Source organism: Hydra vulgaris, chromosome 09 (genome assembly GCF_038396675.1).
Source record: "Hydra vulgaris chromosome 09, alternate assembly HydraT2T_AEP".
NCBI lineage: Eukaryota > Metazoa > Cnidaria > Hydrozoa > Anthoathecata > Hydridae > Hydra > Hydra vulgaris.
The window spans coordinates 50,543,756-50,564,117 of record NC_088928.1 but is presented as its reverse complement, the minus strand read 5'-3'; the positions used below and the strand labels follow the sequence as shown (position 1 = coordinate 50,564,117).

General features: G+C 27.7%; 1 protein-coding gene across 1 annotated transcript; it reads left to right on the top strand.

The window, feature by feature from the left end:
- The first annotated feature begins 349 nt into the window (after nt 1-349).
- LOC124810926 (uncharacterized) lies at nt 350-3,863 on the top strand. Its single transcript, XM_065806875.1, has 2 exons — nt 350-1,050; nt 3,339-3,863. The coding sequence occupies exons 1-2, from the start codon at nt 350-352 to the stop codon at nt 3,769-3,771; spliced, it is 1,134 nt and encodes a 377-aa protein (XP_065662947.1). The 3' UTR covers nt 3,772-3,863.
- The last annotated feature ends 16,499 nt before the right edge of the window (nt 3,864-20,362 follow it).

The window sequence follows — 20,362 nt, the reverse complement described above, 5'->3', positions numbered from 1 at the left end:
TTTGAGTTTAAAAGTGATTTAATGCCTTAATATATTTTGTTTTGGGCTTTTTATATTTCTTTTGAAAGTTTGGTGTTAGTTATACTTGATTATAAGGAAATAGGAAAATCGTTTTTCTTCCACTAAAACATGTATGCCAGACATTGTATGGTGACAAATTTTGCTTTGTTAAAATGTGATTAAAAAATGTATATGATAGCAATAAATATTTATGATAGCAATATTTATTACTTGTTAAAATATTTATTGACATGCGCTAGATGTAAATGTGTTAATAAAGTTGAATGCACACATTAGTTCCGTCGCACACACGTTAGTTTGACGGCGCATTGATTAGCTTGACAGAAACATGGGCTTGTTTAAAAAAAAAACAAAGGAAAATTTGAACGAACCACATAATTTTAATTTAATTATAGATTCATATTCTGATGATATAAAACAAAATGAGACTACAAATGATTTTCTTCAATTAAGCACCGAAAATTTGTCTCCTAAGCAATCGATAAAAAGTTCTGATGTATTGTTTAAGAAAAGCCCAACTTCTTCTAAAAAGGCAACTAAAGAAGAAAAAACAAAAAAAAAACGCAGCAAAAAAGTTAAAGTGATAAAAAATCAACACGTGGAAAATTTGGGTGACAAGTCTTTTGGATTAAATATGAAGCACATAAGCTTAGAAAATCTTCCTTTAAGAAGAGCAAGTACCGTCAGTATAAATTTATTAACACTTAATGAAAATTTAACCAAAGTTGATTTTGACAAGGAGAAAACTAATAACTGCGCGTTAGAAAACACAGACGAGACAAGTTCCTCCGATGAATTTATTAAAATACATGATAGAGAAACAAATGTATTAAAAGATGAAATTGCCAACAAAAGCGTGAAATTTCGTCAACAAAGACAACGCAACAACAACATATTACGCCAAATAAATCGTATTGAAAAAATGCCTGTAGCAAGACAATCAAAGCGAGGAATTAGGCAGCAAGCCAATCGAAGTATAAAGTCAGCTAAAACCCGAACACCAAATAATCGAGCCCAACGCATCATGAGGTTATTACATTTCATTTTACATATTTATTCATTTAACTTCAATTTATATTATATATATATATATATATATATATATATATATATATATATATATATATATATATATATATATATATATATATATATATATATATATATATATATATAATATTTAGAAATATCATATAATTGTTATTTGTTTAAAATAACAATTATATTATATAATAAATACCAGTGCCGTGGCTGGTGGCTCAGAGGCCGTTTGATTAATATTTGATAAACAACTTTTAATTTCAAATAAAAGAATTAAAGAATTGTTTTCGACTTAATTTTCAAATTACGACTGAGCAATGTGAAAAAACTGCGCATTTATGCCAAAAATAATTTTCTATTTTTATTATGAAAGTTTGTATATAATGTACACGAAGAATAGTGATAAAAAAAATGTTGAAAAAATTTTGTACGGTATTAAACTAATATATTTTCAAATAAAAAGTTTTTATTTTAAACATATGTTTTTGTTTGAGGTTGTTTTTATTTTTAATAGTAATTTTAACTCCAGAAATGGTGCAAACTCTAAACTTTTATGTGTTCTTAAAGGTGTCATAAAAACGTAAAGTAAATTTTCTAAATGTGGTAAATTATTTTTTTAATATTGCATTCAATATTCTACAAATTTTTTTACAAAGTCTTTTTACAAAGTAAGCTGTTGTCAGTACCATGGCTAGTGGGTCCAAAGCTCCAAAAAGGTGTCATTAAGGCCCCAAAATTATAAAAAAAACTTCTATTATAAGGTATTACAAAAGAAGAAGAAAAAAAAATAAAGCCCTGTATATTCGCTGCCTTCCTCCTTCCTCATGGGGATGTAAAAGAGTTTAACTACGGCACTGTAGTATTGATTTTATACAAGATCCAAAGAAAGACAAGTCAAAAAATAAACAAATAAAAAAAACGATTTATAAAGTACTTGTCAAGTAAATGTGTAAATAAACGGATGAAATCAAATTTGTTAAATTTATGTGTTAATATTACCTTATTCATGTAAAAATAGTCGGACGAAACAATATTTTAAATGATATTCTTTATCTTGGTTTTAGCAAATGGTTATGTGTTTGCAGTTGAAAAAAATTTCTTTAATGTCTACGTCCACTTTTATGTAGTTAAGAAATAAAAACTTGATCGTAACAATTAAAAATAATATAAAAAATAACTCTGTGAAGGAGTTACAGTTACGAATAATAACGGAAATATTCATATCTATCCGTTAACTAAACGATAGCTCTCCGTTAGCTTAACGGAGCTTTTTGTCTGAAATTTCATTACAATATTTTTAAGTAAAGGACAAAAACTTTATTAAAATTCCTTTAAATAAAACTAATACTAAAATAAAACATTTGTTAAAAAATTAAATTTTTAAAGAATTTTTTTGTTAATCTAAAAATAAATGTTTGACTACGCTTCGTTTAGCTTAACGTAGAGATGAGAATACGGCCCCCATATAGCTTTTAAAAAAAATTTCTTGAAAATTTTTTTTTGCATAAAACCTATTTTAAAACGTTTATAAATACTGATTGACATAACTTTCATATTATAACTTATACTTTTATAAGCATTTATAAGAATAGTTCTTAATATATTTTAATTATTATTTTTTTAATCATTATCAGGGGCGGACACAGTATTCTTTGGTGTTGTAGATATTATAAATTTATCAAACAAATATTTTTTGCAAAAAATTGCAATGATTGAAGAATGGGAGCAAAACATTTAAAAATTTTAGCCTTCCTGCTCCAAACGTAAGAGCAACAACTTAATAAATAATTTTTTCTTCTACTAATTTTTATTAAATCTATATTCATCAGTAATTTTTACATTTCATAGAATAATCTCTTAGCGCTCAAAAATTATGATTATATGAAATTTGTAACCCCCTAGGCAAAAATTTATGGACTTTTTGTTATCAGGCTCCAATTATCGCAATTTTTTGCAAAGCATCTATCATATAATTGTTCGGAGTTTGTACCATTTCAAGATCTCAAACACCAAAACTGCATCTGCCCCTGTTACAAATAATTGCAATAGCGGTGGTGGTCTAGTAGGAAAGCGTCTTATTTTAACTATTAGAGTTTGTTATATTCTAACCAATTTGCAATAACACACTTCAAATGTAAAGCCTTGTTTTATTTTTGTTAGTTTTAATTCTTGGGAATAAATGATACTTAAAATAAATATTGTTTATACTTTACTACGCAGTCAAAGGAAATATTGAAAATCTTTTTCGAAATTTTAATTGTTTTAAATATTTTTAGGCCAGTGCCAACTCGGTTTACCCCATTACATAACCAATGGTTAAGCGAAACAAATTTACACAAAGTGCGGAAATCCAGTGTGAGTAGATCTGTTCTGAGCTTACCTGATTCTTATGAGCAAGATCAAGGTAGAGAACTGCAAATCAATGAAACTGAAAAAAAAGGATTTAAAATTACCGTAGACGTTCAGTGTTTTTCTACTGATGAAATAATAATTGCTTTAAAAGATGGACGGCTTTTTATAAATGCAAAACACTATTTCAAAACAGAATTCGGTTTTGAATTTTACCAGATGCATCGATCCTATCCCTTACCAAAAGGCGTACAAAAATCTGATTTATTTACTAAAATTAGTAAAGATGGAGTTCTGGAAATTACATGTATGCCTGAAACGCTTATATTAAAAACAGATGAGAATTTAGATGACATTTGAGACTTTGTTTACTGCCAAAAGTTCCCTCTAATTAATATTAAATCCTGTTTTGAAAATGAAACTTCTTTTGTCTACATTTGGTTAAATACCGATTTTCAGTAAGTAAAGCAAATGAAAAAGAACAAATTAGCAAAAAGCGTTGTTTACCAAATTACGTCGACAAAAACTCAGTTCTAAAAACAGTTAGATGAGACATTACGAATTTAAAGTGTCAAATCAACAGAAAATTAAAGTTTTCAATCAATTTGGATTTTGTTAAGCTCGCAATTCTCAATTTAAAAAAAAAACAGAAAACTTTTAATTTTTCTTTTTATAAACTTGTAATATGTTCGCAATTTAATAGTCCAATAAATTTTGTTTTAATAATATTATTAAATATATTACATACTTCATTTTTAATGTTTGGTCTTTGAACTTTGCCTGTTTTTTTTAAAACTGTTTTTTTTATACTTTTTATTATATAATACTGCATGTCTGCAGTCTGCAGTATAAAAAATTTGCAGTCTGCAGCAGTGACGGATCCAGGGAAGGGACGCGATGAGGGTATGCATCACCCCCCACCAGAATCTGAAAGTCCTTAAATATCTCAGAAATTGAGGACCTTTTCTTTCTGAGACGCAAATGCTGTACAAAATACAAAGTTTTTTCCACATCGATATTAATATTAATATATTCTTAATATAATATTTTTTCTCATATTTTTACATTGAGTTTGTCTCGAAAATACAATCTTTGTAAAAATTACAACAAAATAGGCTTAAGAAACCAATTTTGTTGTAACTTGCTCCAGTTGTTTTGTATATACACCACCTGAATGTAGTTTAAATTTTTCTTTGTAATTTATTCTTTTACTATATGAACAACAAAATATATATTAAACAAAGAAACTGTTCTGCCGAAATATCTTTTTGAGTTAAACTGATTTGGGCAAAATTTTTGACTACTCAACGTCGTTAATGCAAGTTCTCAAACTTTTTTGTCTTGTTTGTTCTCGGTGATAACAAACATATTTTTTTTCCAGTCTGCAACATTTGTTTATAAACAATATATGTTAAGTTTTAAAAGATATGTTAAGTTTACACAATATCTATAAATATTGTTTAAAACTCAACATATCTTTTGCGATGGAGTAAGAAAATATGTATATATATTTTCTACAGAAAAATTAAAAAAATATATATATTCAAATAAAATATACATATTAATCTATGGTAATTCAAAGACCGGAATTTAAGTTAAATAATTAGTTAATTTAGTTTTAATTAATTTAATTTAATTAGTTAATTTAATTTTTTAATTTAGTTAAATAAATAGTTAGTCAATGTAAAATGATCAGTATCAGAAAGTTTGGCAAAAAGTTTTTCTAGTATTTATTCTTAAATTTTTTAATTTTAATTTCAGTGTTTGAAACGAATTCAGGTTAGATATATCTTGGATATTCAAGTATTTCATAGTAGGAAAGGATTTACTTATCTCTATAAGTAAATACTTTTTTTACATACGTGGTTTTGTGATTATATTTATTTTTGTGTGTGTTGATGCATATAATATTAGCGCCAAAGAGATGACAATGAACAAGATTGAAGTAAACCATTGTTCATGATTTATATTTGAGGAAGGTTTTTACTTTATATAATTTACTTTTTACAGCAAATAATTTTGTTCTAACCAATAAAATTATTGACATCACTGAAACTTTTCATTGAAATAATTCATCAAGTAACTGATTTGAAATTTACTTTAGGAGTATATAATTACTTATCAAAAGCATTTGATACGACCATTGAATCTTCTTAAATAAAATAAAACATTATGGGATTAACATTATGTTGTTAAAATGCTATTTTATCAATAGAAAAAAATATATACATAATGTCTGAGCCAACTCCACTTTTATATAAACAATTTTTGTAATGCATCATTAAAACAAACTCATTTATATTATTTGATGGTACAAATCTATTAATTTTTCCTTCCAGAAGTTATTAAGATTTTCCAAGATAACTTCATGTTCTTATCTCAGAGCACAGCAGATAAGCATTTAACAGGATGCTAATATGGTGATGCTTAATGAAACAGTTTATTCTTACTTTCTAAAGATTTTTTTTTCTACCTGCTTCGCTCAAATCTTAATTAAAAATTAGGTTTAAGATTTATAGCCTTAGAATTATTTTACCTTATAGCATGACACAGTATCAAGAAATGGTTTAAGATAAAGTTATTTTATAATCTACACATGAGACTGGAGAAAGTTGACCCAATGCAAATGGGGAACGTTGGCCTTATGTGACAACCTATAAAAATCAATTTTTTTATTATTATTAAACAGTTTTTTTACACTTCTAGTAATAATATTTTGTGTTTTGAAATTTTTTTAAAATAAAAAACAAACTTTGTCTATTAAATAAATAAGAGATTTGGGTTTCTTTTAGAATTGAAAGGGTTTTATTCTACAAAGTATGTACAGTTCAAAACACTTCAAATTTTAATTTCAACTGTTTATTTAATTTTTTTATATCAAAATTTTTATTATAATTTTTTTATTGCAACCGGTTGTACTTGAAATGGCGGTATTATATGAACTTCATCATATTAAATACTTGCGATCACATTAAATACTAGCGATGCTGGATTATATTTAGAATAATTGAACTTTAAACTTTTAAACAAGTTTATCATTTTCAATAACTTTACTAAAATTATTCATAATATTTTTCCTGGCTCGTAATTTCATCTATTACTTTGTAACTACTTTGCAATTACTTTGTAGTTATCATTATTATTTAAAGCTACTTTATTCGCCGCAAAGTTGAAAAATTTTCCGAACTCAAGTTAAAGAATATAGAAAGAAATATAATATAAACATCCATTTAACACCTTTATCTACCATATCATTTACAATATTATATGGACGCCTTCAAACGGAAAGGGATCAAGGGCCATCTGTTTGGTTTTGATAAAATCTTTTCTTTCTGTTTATTACAGTATACTGGGTACAGCATTTTTTTTTTCTTGATCTCTTTCTGCTTATTGACAACACTATAGTTAAAACAGGTTTTTATTACTATATAAATTTGACAATTCTCTACAACAGAGTGCCAATAAATCAATTTAGTTAAAAATGGCGCTTGGTTCGTTTCCGTTTAAAGAAGTTGATTTATAGTTACTTTTTAACTATTAAATGTTTAATATCAATCTCTAGGTTATTCATCTATAGTTGCTATTAAATCGCTTATATACATTCTATTTTTAATTTTATCCTCTAGTTTAGTCATCTATAGTCGCTATTAAATCTCATATATCCATTTTATCAATTATATCTTTTAAACTCTCTAAACATAATTAGAGTATTTTTTTTTAAATCTCTTTTTTAATATAAATATAGAGCATCCTAATTATCTGAGAAATAAATCTCTGACTGTCTTTCATATTTTCTCATATTAAAAAAATAGTTGGGAACACTTATAAAATAGTATTTAAAACATTGTTATAATATTTATAGTATTTATAATAACCTAAATATATATTAAAAAAAGTAAACAATTAAATTATTGAAGACGCATATACTCTAATTGCAATAAAATTGGTGTAAATTCTCCCTGTGACATTTGTTATCTGTCTCAAGTAATCACAAAATCATACAATATGATTCTTGCATTAAATGAATTCATAGAAAATGTAATAAGATAACCAATAAATGCTACAACTATCTTATGTCAGAAATAGGATATTGGCACCGTTATATATGTTTGCGAGCCACTTTGCCATACTTAAATCTTTCTGTTAATGAACTCAAACTAACTATAAATAGTGCAAATAATTTCTTAAATATCTCACAACACCTAATCAGAAAATTCTTTAAAAAAATCTTAAACTTAAAATAAATTGTAAATACTATGTACAACGGAATATCACCATGATCGGTTGAAAACTGGACGATTTTAAATTAAGTTTTCTCAAAAACCACCAAATCAATTGTAATGACTTTTTTTTACAAAGATGCATACATAATTAGCTTTTATACATAAATCTATTGTTTAATACATAAATCCATTGTTCTCATATTCCATGATTTCAAAAACATGTAAAGTTCCAAAATCAATTGTCGGAATTGTTATAAAACGTTATAAGAAAAAAAAAACTGTATAAAGAAAATCGTGAAGTGGTAGAAAATCAAAATTTATTTCCATAAAGGAGGCAAAATCTCAATTTACCAAAATCTAACTCAATTCATCGAAATCGGACTTATTCGCTTACCAATATTTTAAAATAAAGATATGGTTTAATAGTTACAATAATCTATTTTGGATCCACTTTTATAGCCAACGCCGTGTCTAGCTTTTAAAAGTCTAAGAAAGCTATAATAACTGTAGCTATATTAAAGCTATAATAGCTTAAAGCTATTTTAATATATATATATATATATATATATATATATATATATATATATATATATATATATATAATATATATATATATATATATATATATATATATATATATATATATATATATATATGTATATATATATATATATATATATATATATATATATATATATATATATATATATATATATATATATATATATATCAGTTGCAGATCTACAGTACGGCGGATTAGGCGGCCACCTAAGGAGAAGTATTGTATTATAATTAAAGTGTAAATCTTACTTTACATTTTTGAAACTTCAGAATTTTTTATTCTTTACGGTTGCACAAAGTTGGCAAACAACAAGGTTGCAAACCACGGAAATGAGCTATAGTGTTAAAAACTATGATTAGGCAAATGGCTTTTTTATGCATAAGGCGAAACAATATTCGCCTAATCTGAGGCTTGGAAATTATAAAAATGCATAAGGCGAAACAAATTTCGCCTAATCTGAGGCTTGGAAATTATAAAAATCCATAAGGCGAAACAAATTTTGCCTAATCTGAGGTCTGGAAATTATAAAAATTAGCCTGATTGAGTTAAAATTTAGCCGGTTGGGTTTTAGTTTAGGCTTAAATAGTCTGGAAATAAAGAAAATATGGTTGCTTATATTAAAATTTAGTCGATTGGGTTATAATTTAGGCATAAATAGTCAGGAAATAAAAATAAATCTGTCAGATTAGGTTAGGGTTTTTGCTCTTGGAATTTCTAAATTAAGATGTCTAATATTTTTGATAATGTACGAATTGCTTTAGTCTAAAGCAATTCGTACATTATCAAAAATATTAAAAGTCTAATTAGTCTATCTAAAAAGTCTATTTAAAAAGTCTATCTAAAGTTTAGAGAGAAGCAATATAGTAACTCTTGAGGAGATTAACAAGAAGTTGTCCCTTGAAGTTGATTCTCTGCGTTTTTTAACTGAAGAAAACTTGCATTTATTATTTAATCAAGTTCATCTAAAGCGAAATATCTGCACAGAAGCATACTTAAGCAAAAATGCAAAATCGAATAAAGTTGTACATATTCTGTAAGTTATTATTTGCTTATACTACAGATTAAATAACTTAATGTAAATAAAGAAATACTGCTTTTTTTTACATTAAGTTAATCAGAGGTTTTAATATGCACAGCATGTTGTTTATATTTTGCTAATAAAGCATAAGTTAATTTTACAGATTATAATTTAATGTTTCAATCTGAACTATAAATCAATTGCAAAAGCTACTTTGTGGCTTTATTATTACGGATTTCCTGATATATATATATATATATATATATATATATATATATATATATATATATATATATATATATATATATATATATATATATATATATATATATATATCAAGAAATCTGTAATATTAAAACCACATATATATATGTAAGTATTGTAATTTTTAATTGTAAAAGTAAGTTTTTAAATTCATTTTAGATCAACTTCATCTGGTAACTGTCCCTCTACAGCTCAGTATCATTAGTTATTGTAGGAAATAATTCATTAGTTGATATTTTAAGGGTTCTCACCTCAATGGATTTGTTTGTTAATGCTGATTTTTATTCAAAATATCCAATATTTAATGATATAATTAACAGTGGTAAATATAATTTTTTTTCTTATGATAACATTTCAAAGATGACGTTGTCTATAACTTTTGTTGATCAAGATATCACTAAAAACAAACAATGTGTTCGGTCCGAAGCAATTAATAACTGTTTTGAAAATCAATGGTCATCTTTTATGTGTATCTTAGGCCTTTCATCTGTTGTTAATTCACAAATTTTTTGTCATTATCCTGAATTTGGACTTGATCGGTTTTTTTTTGCATTTAACAAATTAATAAAACCAAGGGTTAACGAGTTAAAGCCAACAAGAAACAAAGTAATAAATATAATGTTCTGTCGGATAGGTAAGTTTCCATCAGGGTTTGCTTTTACACCCAATCGTTTTGTACCGCTTGTTGTTTATGATTTTAAAGAGTCATGTAAAAGAAATTTTTTTTCTGTTACGATGCCAGCCAAATTAATAAAATTTGATGAAACTCCAACAAAGGAAAAAAAGCAACTTTTTTGAATTTTTTATCCTCTAAAAGAGCTACTAAACCTTCGACAACATCTGAATTAGATTTGTCTGCCAAAGATAATTTCAGTGGTGATATCATTAAATGTTTGATTGTACCTAATGTTGAAAGCTCAATTGACTTAATAAATCTTTTGACGAGTTTTTGATGTTGCAAATTTTCGAGAACAACAAAGAGAGTTACAATGTAACAAAATGTTGTTTTGCGAAAAAATTCTTCATTTAGTAAAGAATGTGTTTATCCCAGATAATTCTTACAATTTTCCACAAGGCAAAAACAATAGAAAGTTTTCAATGAAATGGCTAGAGACATTTTTTTGGCTTTGTTATTCTAAAAAATTAAATGGTGGATTTTGCTTGCCATGTGTATTATTTGGAGATGATTTTCCAACAAAGAATTACAAGGTTTCAGTGTTGTTTAAAGATCCACTGAAAAATTCTAATGATGCTTTCCCAGCCTTAAAACGCCATTGTGATCCGAACATAAATGGTTTGCATTCTCAAACGCAGAGCCTTTTTAATGATGTTATGAGGCAAGCTGCTGGTGATACAAAACCTATTTATGATATCATGGATCAAAACACCCTTACAGAGATATCTGAGAATAAAAAAGAACTTGGGCCGATAAATTGATACCATTATTTTATGTGGCCGTCAAGAACTTGCTCTAAGAGGTCATAATGATGACTCTCAGTATCACTCAGAAGTTGGGCAATATAGTACCTCTTGTAATGTTGGAAACTTCATGGAGATTCTTATTTATCGTGTTAGAGGCGGTGATACTGAATTAGAAAATCATCTTAAAAACCACAAGAAAAATGCATCATATCTTTCAAAAACTATGCAGAATGAAATAATATTCTGTTGTGGTGAGATAATTTCTGATAAAATTGTTTCCAATATATAGACTGCCAAATTTTTTTCTATTTTATCAAATGAAGCCATTGATGTTTCAAACAAATCACAAATGTCTTTAGTGTTGTGTTATGTTGACAGTGGTAATAACATTGTTGAAGACTTTGTTAAATTTATACACAACGACAATGGTTTAGATGGGGAAAGTTTATCTGTTAACATTTTAGACACCATTGCATCCCTAGGTTTGGATATTACTAATTGTTGAGGCCAAGGTTATGATGGTGCTGGAGCTGTAGCTGAAACAAAAAAGGGAGATGCTGCACGAATTTTAAAATTAAACAAAAAGGCTTTATACACTCATTAATATAGCCATCGATTGAATCTAGCTGTGTGTAATTCTTGCGAAGTTCAATTTCTCTGTAAAGAAATGAACCACATAAAAGAGGTTTCTTACTATTTTAATCTTTCTATTAAAAGAAATTCTGTCCTCGAGACAATGGTTTCAGAACACTGTCCTGATTAAAAAAAAAAAACTAAGAGATTTTTGTCGAACTAGGTGGCTTGAAAGAATAGATGGATTAGACACATTTCAGGAGTTGCATGTTCCAATAGTTTATTTCCTTGAAGCCATAAGCAATGACAGAAATAAGTTTGGGGTAGACTCCTAAACAGCTACATCTTTATTTAAATTGATTACCACCTTTGAATTTATTGTTTCTTTGGTTGTGACTAGAGCTGTTTTTGATGAAACACATGTATTTGCTAAAATGTTCTAATTTAGCAGTTTAGATACTCAAATCTTTTTAGATCTTATTTTTTGCTTGACTAACAGAATTACGACTAATAAAAACAAAATTTATAGTTTTTATGATAAGTGTTATCTTGATGCCAAAGTTATTGCTGAACAAATTGGGGTTGATGAATGTCGAAAAAGAGCTGTTGGGAGGAAAATCCACCGCGATAATCATCCAGCAGAGAATACATCAGAATATTTTAAACGCATTTTAACCATCCCTGTAGTTGATCACTTAGATTTAGCTCTTTCTGATAGGTTTGGCAATGACAATTTAACTTTGTTCCATGGCTTGAGTATTATCCCTGATAAAATAATTTCTATGCTAAATGGTCCATCAGAAAAAAATAATTGGAGGGAGAGCTTTAAGATTTTTTCAGATTTTTTTTCTGAAGATTTGCCAAATCCATTAGCTTTAGAAACAGAGTGTGGTCTTTGGGAGATATACTGGACTACCACTAATTATCCCATTCCAAACAATGTGTCTGATACTCTAAAGTCAATTTCATGTATTAAAACTTTTGCCAATATTTTTGTTTGTTTGCAGTTATTAGCAACTTCATCTGTGACAACATGTTCTTGTGAAAGATCTATTTCAAATCTTCGCAGATTAAAAACCTGGTCAATATCAACTATGTCTGGAGATCGTTTGAATGGTTTAGCATTGATGTATACACATAGAGACATAGTTCCAGATACTTAATAGTTATTAAAAAATTAGTGCAAAGAAACGGTAATCGTAAACCACGAACGCGTCGTAAAACACGAATCGTAAAACACGAACGCTTCAGTGATTCAGAGTTTGTATAAACTTTACTTGTATATATGCATGTATGTATATATGTATGTATGTATATATATATATATATATATACATATATATATATATATACATATATATATATATGAATACAGTACTGGTCATAAGTTTAGAGCCACCTGTTTTTTTCATCATTTTGCGGCATAAGTATGGCGAGGTTAACATTATAAGCATAACAATGCATATAGTAATTTGACAAGGTACGAATCTATTGATATTTATGAATAATTGTGTATTAAACCAAATATAAATATTGATTTTCATGAGTTCTTTAATATATATATAGCCAAATTTTGAACATTTTAACATATTTTGGTAACTTTATGATGTATTGGTATCAATGTTTTGGTTAATTCAGTTGTTATTTATGCTACTTTTTGGAATGTGTACACTAATTAGATAATGTATTTAATGTCGTTTTCGTTTTTATTTTAGAGTTTAAGTGAAAATATTTTCTGAAATGGGCAAAGCTAAAAGCCTTGATTCAACTGTTCGGACCCAGGTGGTGGCTTTGAAAGAAATTAGTGGCTTAAGCCTAAATGATATAGCCAAAAATTGAAAAAAAGTCGCCATGCTGTACAAAATGCATCTAAGAAACATTTGGAATCAAATACATTCACGGACAAACCCAGATGTGGCCGTCCTAGAATGTCAACTTTACGTCAAGAGAGAACCTTAAAACGCCTGGCCGAAACAAATCGTCGCCTTCTTCCAAAATTTTGTCTCGACAGTGGCATGATGTTGGTGGACCTTTAATATCTCCAAAATCTGTTCGTCGTCGTTTGAATAAACAAGGTTTGAATGGTCGTGTTGCTATTAAAAAGCCTTTTATCTCCAAAATTAATCAGCAGAAGCGTCTCAAATTTGCACACGAATTTTTGCATTTTAGTGTTACTGATTGGCAAACGGTGTTGTGGTCTGATGAGTCCAAATTTAATTTAGCTGGTAATGATTCTCGACGTATTTTCGTTTGGCGTCGTCAAAATGATACATATAAACCGGAATGTTTGCAAGGAACTGTAAAGCATAGTGGTGGTAGCATCATGGTGTAGGGTTGTATGTCATCTTTTCGGCCGGGCCAGTTGCATCAGGTGGAAGGAATCATGAATGGTGCCATGTATAGAGATATTTTGCGAAAACATTTGCTACCTTCAGCAACAGCATTGTTTCCTGCAACTTTTCCATGGATCTTTCAGCAAGACAATAATCCTAAGCGCACGTCCAAAGTGGCTAAAGATTTTTAGCTGCTAATGGTGTTCAAGTCTTGCACTGGCCACCCCAGTCACCGGATTTGAACCCCATAGAAAATTTGTGGGATGAAATTGATCGCCGCTGTGTAGGCAAACGTGCTAGTAATAAACATGAACTTTGGGACTTTATTTCTGCCACTTGGACAAGTATAACTGCTGTTGATTGCAAGAAGCTTGTTGACACTATGCCCGCCCGGTTGGCTGAAGTAATTAAACATAAACATAAACACTCATTAATAATATTTTAATACTCATTTTGGAACTAAAATGTTATAACAATATATTTTGCATGTTTCAGTAATATATTATTTTGCTGCACTGGGGTTATGGCTTTATAATCTGTAAAAAACTAAAAAAAATGGGGTGGCTCTAAACTTATGACCAGTACTATATATATATATATATATATATATATATATATATATATATATATATATATATATATATATATATATATATATATATATATATATATATATATATATATATATATATATATATATATATATATATATATATATATAAATATATATATATTTAAAAATAAAACGATGTTTTTTTATTCTTGACATGTTTCGTAAAATTTATTTACATTTTCAAAAGATTATTTTACAATAATAAAAAACTCTGAAATATATATGGCTTTTTCCACGATGGAAGAGATAAATTTCGTGTTTAAAAATTTCTTTTTTCAAAAGGTTTTATTTCTTTAATTATAGTTTAAACACCTTAAAATTATTGTTAGAATAAATCTTGAGTAGAAAATGTTTGAACCGAGTAGATAAATTTGATGAATGTTAGCAACTGTTTGTTCTTTTTATTATTCGAAAAAGTGAGTAAAATTTGAGGGCTAGTTATTGCAATATTTTAAACAAAACATATCCATATTTTTGTTTAGAAAGAATCTTTGAGATTACATATATGTCTTGAGTAAAAAAACTTTTACTCTTTAAAAATAATTCAAGTGTTTTTTTGTCACATGCACATCTGCAAAAATTACGTTGCGTCACTGAACTAAAAGCTAAAAAAGTTTAATTATCGCAATGAAATTATGCTTTATGGCGAGGTTTTTTTAGAAATTATATATTTTAATGTAAAATTTTAATCATTACTTAAAAAAAAATTGGTCAAAAAGCATTGTATTAACATATAGTTATAGTTTAAAAGCTGTTGCGTCACTGAACCCATCGACGGGATAATTAGCGTTTTATAAAATAGCGCGGTAAGGAAGTCAAAATATCATCCAAAAGTTCAGATTTCGTTGTGGGTTTTCAAATTTTTCAAATTTGAATAAATTTTTGCATTTTAGTATTGTAAAGGGCTATTAGTAAATATTAGTAAACTTTTGGATTTATGTTAACATTTTCTTATAAGGTTGTAAATTTTTAAGAAATGGAATCAAAATTAGAAGTAAAAAAAAAACGTTATGCAGAATACCAAGCTAATTATGTTTCTCGGAATGCTGATAAAAAGAAAGAAATGTCCAGAGTTAGATCTAAGAGATATCGAGAAAAATTGAAAGCCGATCCTAATAAAAAAGCTTATGCTGCTAAAGCAAAATTAAGAGTTTTAAAAAGTCGCGCTTTAAAAAGAAAACTTTTAAATCAATGCCAAAGACCAAGCTCATCTTTTAAAAACGTTCAACAAAGAGGAAAAGCATTGAAAAAAGTTTTAAAAGCACTACCAACTTTAAAGGAGAAACAATCTGAAATTCTTTCTATTCTTTCAAATAGCTCTGCTTGTAAAGATAATTCTACCTCCAGCATGTTCAAAGCTGTATGGTCTTTGTGAAAGCGATGTTTTAGCAGTTGTAAACTTTTATAATGAAGATGAAGTTTCCCAAATATCACCAAACAAAAAAGATGTCACTCGAATTTAATTATCTGACGGAAAAACAAACAATATTCAGATACGTCATTTATATTATACGTTAAAAGAAGCTTTCGAGTTATTCAAGGAAAAGCATCTGCACATAAAAATTGGACTCAGCAAATTTTGCGACCTTCGTCCACGCAATGTGAAATCAGTTACAAAATTTCCGCATAATGTTTGTGTTTGTAGTTTGCATGAAAATATGCGATTTGTCTTAAATGCATTAACAAAATCAACTCAAGCGCCTTCAATCAAAGTTGGATCTGAAATGATAAATAACTTTGTTTGCGAACCGTAAACATACGATTGCGCCTATGACAAATGCGTTGCATGCAAAGATATGAAACAGTTCGATAAACACTTGCAAACTGTTAATACATTTGGTTTCGAAGTATCCTTGGACGAGTGGAGAAAGCCTGAAACTAAAACATATGCAAACATTGAAAAAATTTCAAAAAAGTCTACTGTAACAGAACTCATCCAACACATATCAGCGATGCATGATAAGTTCGTTAAACACGCATTTGTAAAGAAAAACCAATCAACAATTATTAATAAATTTTTTTGGTGTTGTTGAGTTCTTGTTCTAATTTGTAACTTTGTTTTTCTTACATATTTTTTTGAGCAATTGCATTCAACTAAATATGTTTCAGGCTGGCTATTTTGGGGCAATCTAGAATTGTTTTTACATGTTAGTAATGTTCTTAAATTAGGATTTGATTTAAAAACTACTCTATATTCGACTTTTTTAAATATTTTCCTTAACTTTGGTGATAGTGAAGATATCCACGGTAATGATACTGTTGGGAGAGCATTGTTCTCGGATTGAGTTCTATTGTTCTTTACGGACCGTTTTTTCCTAATTTGATTTGCAATACTTTTTAGTTGGTTTTCGGTGTACCCATTTTGATTAAAGACTTGAATAAGAAAGTTTTTAAATGTGTAACACTGCATATGGAGTATACCCTGTGAACATAACCTTTGAATATTGCGCATAAAATTTTGGGGTCATGATTCGAGTGCGGTTTTATTTAAATATTTGTTATGGCTTCTTTTCTGTAGACTTTAAACTATTACTTACCTTTGCTGTTATTTATTATTGTTATATCTAGGAAATTCAGAGTTTTGTTATGGCTTTCTGTCTCAATTGTGTATTGTATTGCAGGGTGTAATTTATTTAAGATTATTTTGAATTTCTGTGCTCCTTGGATGTTTGAAAATTTAGCATGGCTATCATCCACGTTTCTTAGATAGGATTTTAAGTCGAGAGGAGGATTTAATGTCATTGCAATTTTAAAAGCGTTTTCTTCGTGATGTTGTAGAAAAGATTCTGTCAATACAACCATGAATGAAAGACCAATAGGACCGGAATTCTCCAATTCATGGATCTCGTTGTTCCACAAAAAATAGCAGCGATGTAAACAAAGCTCTATAAGTGTTTTTGTTTCTGATATAGTAAGCTTAGTAGAACATCTGTAGGAATCACCTTTATTTAATTGATCTATAAGAATCTAAGTATCTTCTTTAAGTGGAATTAATGGATACAGGTTTATTACATCGAATGAAACTTGATCTTCGTTTTCGTCTACATTCCATGAGTTCATGTTCAATTCTCACAAACCCATTACCCTTATCAAACGGATATATATCGACAAGTTTGTTTTCCTTAATTTCATTTAGAGCTTTTCTTTGCATTCTTGTTAAGTTTTGGTTAATTTTTTTACCCATTTTAAGTTCTTTTAAAACATTTTTTCTCAAATCCTGCGCATTTTCAATTTTGTTGTTATATTCTAGCTTTAAAGCAAACTACTCTGTTGTGGCGATAATATCCATATAAGGGATATGTTTTAAAGAAGGTACAAAGTTTGGACCAAAATTAAGAAGATCGTTTTGGTTAATAGGAATTTCGCTACTGCATAGGTTTAAAACAGCATTCTTAGTATGCGTAGTTAATTTACGTTTTTAATTTTTCGTTTATTTTTGAATTCGTTTTGAAGAATATTAAACTTCTTTCTTTTGATATTATAAACATTATTTCCCGGGCTTTTTCAGCAACTTGTTCAACTTTTTCATAGTCTTTTTCATCAAGAGTAGATTTAAGATTTTCCCAAGGTTTTTTATTTCATTTATAAAGATAAAATACCGATTTTTAGCATCGTTTTTTAGACAAACCAAAAAACATTTCTTTCTAAATTTCGGACTCCGTTTTTTATATTCTTGCGTAAAGAAAAAAGAAGTCATTCAACTGCAGACGCCAGTTACAAAATTTTTTAAACTGTTTTTTTAACGTTCAAAAAATTTTGTAATATTTTACGAGCTGATGATGCTGGTGTTCATAACCCAGTGAAAATTTCTCAAAATAAATTATTATTTGTATTAAGAGAATTCGTATTGATTGATGTTTTCTTATTAATATAAAATACACTCTTTTACACGTTGTCTACACTCAAATCATATATATATATATATATATATATATATATATATATATATATATATATATATATATATATATATATATATATATATATATATACATATATTCAAATTCTTGGCAGTCAAAACAAATCGTTCTGGGTTAATTTTTTTTAATTAATTATAACATCTTATTATAAGATAAGAGTATATAAGAACTTGCAGAAATTAATGTTATTGTCGCATAAAGATAAATTGTATTTTAGTTCGAGCAACTTAAAATAAAAAATAAATGAAGGCAATTAAGTAAGATTTTGATAAAGTCAATAATTATTTATTAATAACAGGGCTTTGTGTATTTTGCTATCTTTAGTGCACTTTTACAGGTCAAATAAAGAATTGCAACTACACAAAATCTGACATTTAGTCACACACACAAAAAAAAGAAATCTTCAAAAATATTTTAAAAAATAACAAGGTTAGCACAAAAAAAAAACACATTATCTCTAATTGTAGACACAATCAATAAATAAAAAAATTACTTCGATTTTGTTTACATTATTTTGACAAGTAAATATTTTACAAAACTTTTTTATGAGAACCAGCATAAAATACCATAACTCATATACTAAAATATCCTTAATCAAGCCTTTAAGGTCTTTCAAAAAAATAGTTTTTAAATAAAAAACAAAGTTTAATGGAAAAAATAAAAACTAATTGAAGCTTTATAAACGAATTGATAAATGAGTGTCTAAATCTTTGAAAAAAAACATTTCAAAGGCAAAATCAAATACCAAATCATGTTTTTAACAATATGTAGCTATGAAAATAAACATTTTTTATAAGCCATTGCAAAATAATCGTGTTGACATAAGAACCCTATTAAACATAATTTTATTTCAAGCAACTGTTGCATATCCAGGAACCAACTGGAGCTTGTGTAATTTTCACACAAGAATAATGAAACCACTCAACTTTACAACCTGGTTTATCACATACTATCATTGATTCAAAACAGGGTCTTTTATAAATACAATACTTTTGTTTATTGTCTAAACATACATCATTTTTGCATGTAACAACTTCATGAGGTAGATACTCAATGAATAATTTTCAGAGCAAAGGCATCATTTCATCAATAAACTTTAAGTCTCTTGTAACTCGAACTAATAAATAATGATTTGAAGCACAAACAAAAAAATTACAATATTCTTTATTTAGAGCATATAGTTAACTTTGCACTTTTGTATAATATTTATGATTTTTCTTCTTGTTTTCAAATGAATCAATAGGGAAATTTTTATCTGTTTCCCACTTCACTAAAGCATTTTGATAATTGAATGGACATTTTATTTCTAGCAAACCGACAGTATGGCAAGAACAGCTTAATATAGAGTCAGGTGAAGCTCCTAAATATGGTTTATTGTATAAAATGCAAAGGTCTGAAGTTGTCAATCGGAAGTTTTTGTGTTTTTCTTTCATAATGGTTTTATAGTGCTACATTCCATTTCTTTGCCATAAGTTAAGGAAGGTATGTTATGTGCTTTTGTATAACACATTAGCTTATTAAGCAATGACTTACTTGAGTAGTTATAATTGAAATGCATAACTTCATAAAAATTAGAGGCTGTAAATCTCTCTGCTCTGTGAACTTTCAATGTACTGAATAAACTCTGCCGTTTGGCAATTTCAGATAAAAAAATCAAATGAACTTGAGGTGTAAGTTGATTTGTATTTTTTGTATTTTAAAAAACATCTCTATATTAAAACGGAATCATCTAAATTAATTGCTTCATAATCAAACAGACTTGTTAAAAGTTCTGGACATAGATTTTCTTCTGTCTCATCAGATGTTAATATACCGTTAGTATTTTTCTAAGACATTTACGTAATTAAAATACGCTGCTTTAGGCATAAACTTTGGTAGTTCTTGAACTTTATCTTGACCCAAATTTTTTATGGATTCTTCGTATTGATGGAATAATTTTTTACAGCACTTTTTGCTGATCTTATTTCACATGGTAAATCATTACGTTTTGGTCTATTAAAGGATATATTTTGCAATGATGATG